The 3,314-nt window shown below is 33.9% G+C and overlaps 1 protein-coding gene across 1 annotated transcript; it reads left to right on the top strand.

Annotated features, from left to right (window-relative positions):
• Window positions 1-652: 652 nt before the first annotated feature.
• On the top strand, window positions 653-1,598 carry LOC121476392 (olfactory receptor 52E4-like). Its single transcript, XM_041730383.1, is given in 2 exon segments — window positions 653-1,066; window positions 1,068-1,598. Coding segments are annotated over 2 exon segments (939 nt in total). The 5' UTR covers window positions 653-658.
• Window positions 1,599-3,314: the final 1,716 nt, after the last annotated feature.

The raw sequence follows: 3,314 nt of genomic DNA, 5'->3' as shown, positions 1-3,314 counted from the left end.
CTCTTTTTGTATTGTTTATGTGGTGAATTTTTGATGGTAAAAGTAGAAAACACTACTAATAAGTTCATTACAGCCTAAATGCACAGTTTTATGAAAATATAAATATAAATACAGTCTTATTAAGGCAAGTAAAGGGAAAGGTATCACCTAACAAAGAGGGCACTATGATAGACAAATAAGCCTTGTAAGTAGATATCTTCTTGATCATCATATCAAAAGTTTCTTCTCATTCCAATTCCTCATTCTTTTTTTTCCATAGCATTTTTGTAGAGTTTTCTCTTACATATCCACTCAACTAAGTCACCAAGTTGATCTGAAAATGTAATACAAATTTTGGTTACTGGAAGGGTTTGCAGTTGATAATAGTAAATACAGATGAGATTTTCACAAAAGAATGAGCTAAAGATGATCATGGATCACTACAACACACTACCACCAGAAAAGACTATTTTCAACTTTCACAGTCTCCATGGAATATTACATGGAATAGTCAATAATTAAATTTAAAGGTCAATTATCCTTACATTCTTTCCCATTATGTTTGTAAGTGTCTAGTTGGTGTACCATTATATATTTACAATCACCATATATATTCCCTTGTGTCTCCCCAGAAATACTGAAGAAGACCATAGAGTATTTTCCAAGAGTTCTCAGCAGGATGTCTTCTGTCAATGACAGTGCCTCATATCCCTCTGCCTTCCTTTTGTTGGGTATACCTGGTTTGGAAGCTTTCCATATCTGGATTGCTTTCCCTTTCTTTGTTGTTTATCTGATAGCACTTGTGGGGAATGTCACAATCCTGTTTGTGATTAAGACTGATCAGAGTCTTCATCAACCCATGTTCTATTTTCTGGCTCTCCTCTCCTTTATTGACCTAGGTCTCTCCACTTCTACCATTCCCAAAATGCTAGCTATATTCTGGCTTAACTTCAGGGAGATAAGATTTGAAGGCTGCCTCATCCAGATGTTCTTTATCCATACCTATACTGGTATGGAATCTGTCGTACTGCTGGCCATGGCAATTGACCGCTTTGTTGCTATCTGTTATCCACTGAGATACACCACCTGTTCTCACCAACAGAGTGGTAGCCATCATGGCCTCCTTTGTAGTGGGGAGGCCAGTCCTCCTTGTCATCCCCTTCTGCCCTCTTCTCAAACGATTGCCCTTTTGTGGACACTACATTATTCCTCACACCTACTGTGAACACATGGGAATCGCCCGTCTTGCCTGTGCTAATATAAGGGTCAACATAATCTATGGTTTATTTACCATTGCTGCCCTGATTTTTGACTTGATCCTTATTGCCCTTTCCTATGTTCAAATCCTACGAGCTGTTTTCCGTCTTCCTTCAAGGGATGCCAGACTCAAAGCACTTAGTACATGTGGTTCACATGTCTGTGTCATCCTAGCCTTCTACACACCAGCATTTTTCTCTTTTATGACACACCGATTTGGCAGAAATATTCCTCACTACATTCACATCCTCTTGGCCAATCTGTACGTGGTTGTTCCTCCTTGTTTAAATCCAGTCATTTATGGGGTCAGGACAAAGCAAATTCGGGATCGAGTTGTGAAAATATTTGTAAAGAAAGAGTGACCCAAATGTATTCAAAAATCAATAAATTCTTTTAGGCTGACCTTCAACCTGTATATTTCTCAAGGTGCCCCAAACTGGAATCATGTAAGGGCCACTTTAGCATCACTTCAGTCTTTATTAGTGTCTCCTAAATTCACACTTCATCATGCCTTTATGTAATTTGCACTTTTTCAATAGATTACATACTGCTTTTTCTCATTGAAGGTGAAAGAAGACTGTGGGGCTTCGTAAAGAATGTAACGAAATTCTCAAATGTGTGTAAACATGCCAGCAGTGAAATTTATGTACAGATTTGATTTAAAAAAAGATTCTGGTGGCATAAAATTCTTCAGTTTTTCAAAATATTGATGCACCAATATTTTGGAATCTGTTATTCAATTACACATTTATCTGCCAATATTACTTTTATCTAGGTGATATTTCTTAATTTCACTCAGAGGGTTATGGCAGTCTGCATGCTATTTATCACTCAACTGAGTCTCTGAAAGAGTTAAACTCATTCTATGTTGCCAACTCTACAAAACCAGAGGAAAGCATTCATGAAAACAAAATTATTTATCAAATTCCTTCATAAACTCAGTTGCAAAAAGTATTAAGAATTATGTAAATTGAGTTTAATGATAAATAACATAATCCTATATTATGGCCAAGTAGCACTTACCTAACAAAAGCAGGGGAAATTTTAATTTGAAAATAAATTAATGCTTTTCAACATATTTTCAAACAAAGGTAATTATATACTATGTTAATAAATGCAGAAAAAAATTTGACAAAATCCATCATGAATTCCTGATAAAAATTTCAGAAAATGAGAAAGAGAAGGAAACTCACCAGTAGGATAAGGAAAACCTCTGGAAATTGATAGATTACATCATAATGAAGAAAAACTATTTTGTCTCTATTATCAAAAATATTCAAGGCTCCCTGTTCTTAAAATGTCTACTTGCTTTTGTCCTGGAGGTTCCAGCCAATGTAGTAAGGTCAGTAAAAGGAAATAAAAATCATTGATATTAGAAAGAAATTTACTATTGATATGGTTTTTCCATGTAGAAAAATCTTACATAACATACTAAAAGCTGCTAGAACTAATCTGTGGGTTTAGAGGATACCAGATTACTATACAAACATTTAAATTTCTTATTCTAATGACATTCTGTTAGAAAATTATATAAAAATATTATTTGCAATAGCCTCAAGATAGAATATTTAGGGACACATTTTATTTTTTAAAAAAGTAAGACTTGCAGAAAGAAAACAAAAAACAATGGTGAGAACATATATAAAAGGAGAGATATACACATTGTCATGTATCCAAGTCTCGGTATTGTGAATATTTCTATTCTCTCCAAGTTGATATATAGATTTAATCATATTCCAATTTAATTTCCAGCAGGCTTTCTCTTGTAGAAATTGAAAAACTGTTTCAAAAATATATGTGGAAATGTAAAGTAACTAACCAAACAAATTTGAAAAAATGTTAACAAAGTTGGAAGATTTAATAAAGACAGTATGCATAAAGTAGTGGCATAAAGAAATGCAAATTAATCAACAAACTAATATAGGAAGCCTAAAATAGATCCACACATATAGTCTTAATTGATTTTCAACAAAATGCTAAAGTAATTCAATATAGAATGGATAGATTTTGGAACAATTGGGTGATCATATGCAAAAGTATGCCCCTCAATCTATACCTTCCATCCTATACAAAAATAA

Source organism: Vulpes lagopus, chromosome 15 (assembly GCF_018345385.1).
Source record: "Vulpes lagopus strain Blue_001 chromosome 15, ASM1834538v1, whole genome shotgun sequence".
Classification (NCBI taxonomy): domain Eukaryota; kingdom Metazoa; phylum Chordata; class Mammalia; order Carnivora; family Canidae; genus Vulpes; species Vulpes lagopus.
The sequence above is the reverse complement of the archived record's forward strand: the minus strand, read 5'-3'. Positions and strand labels throughout refer to the sequence as shown.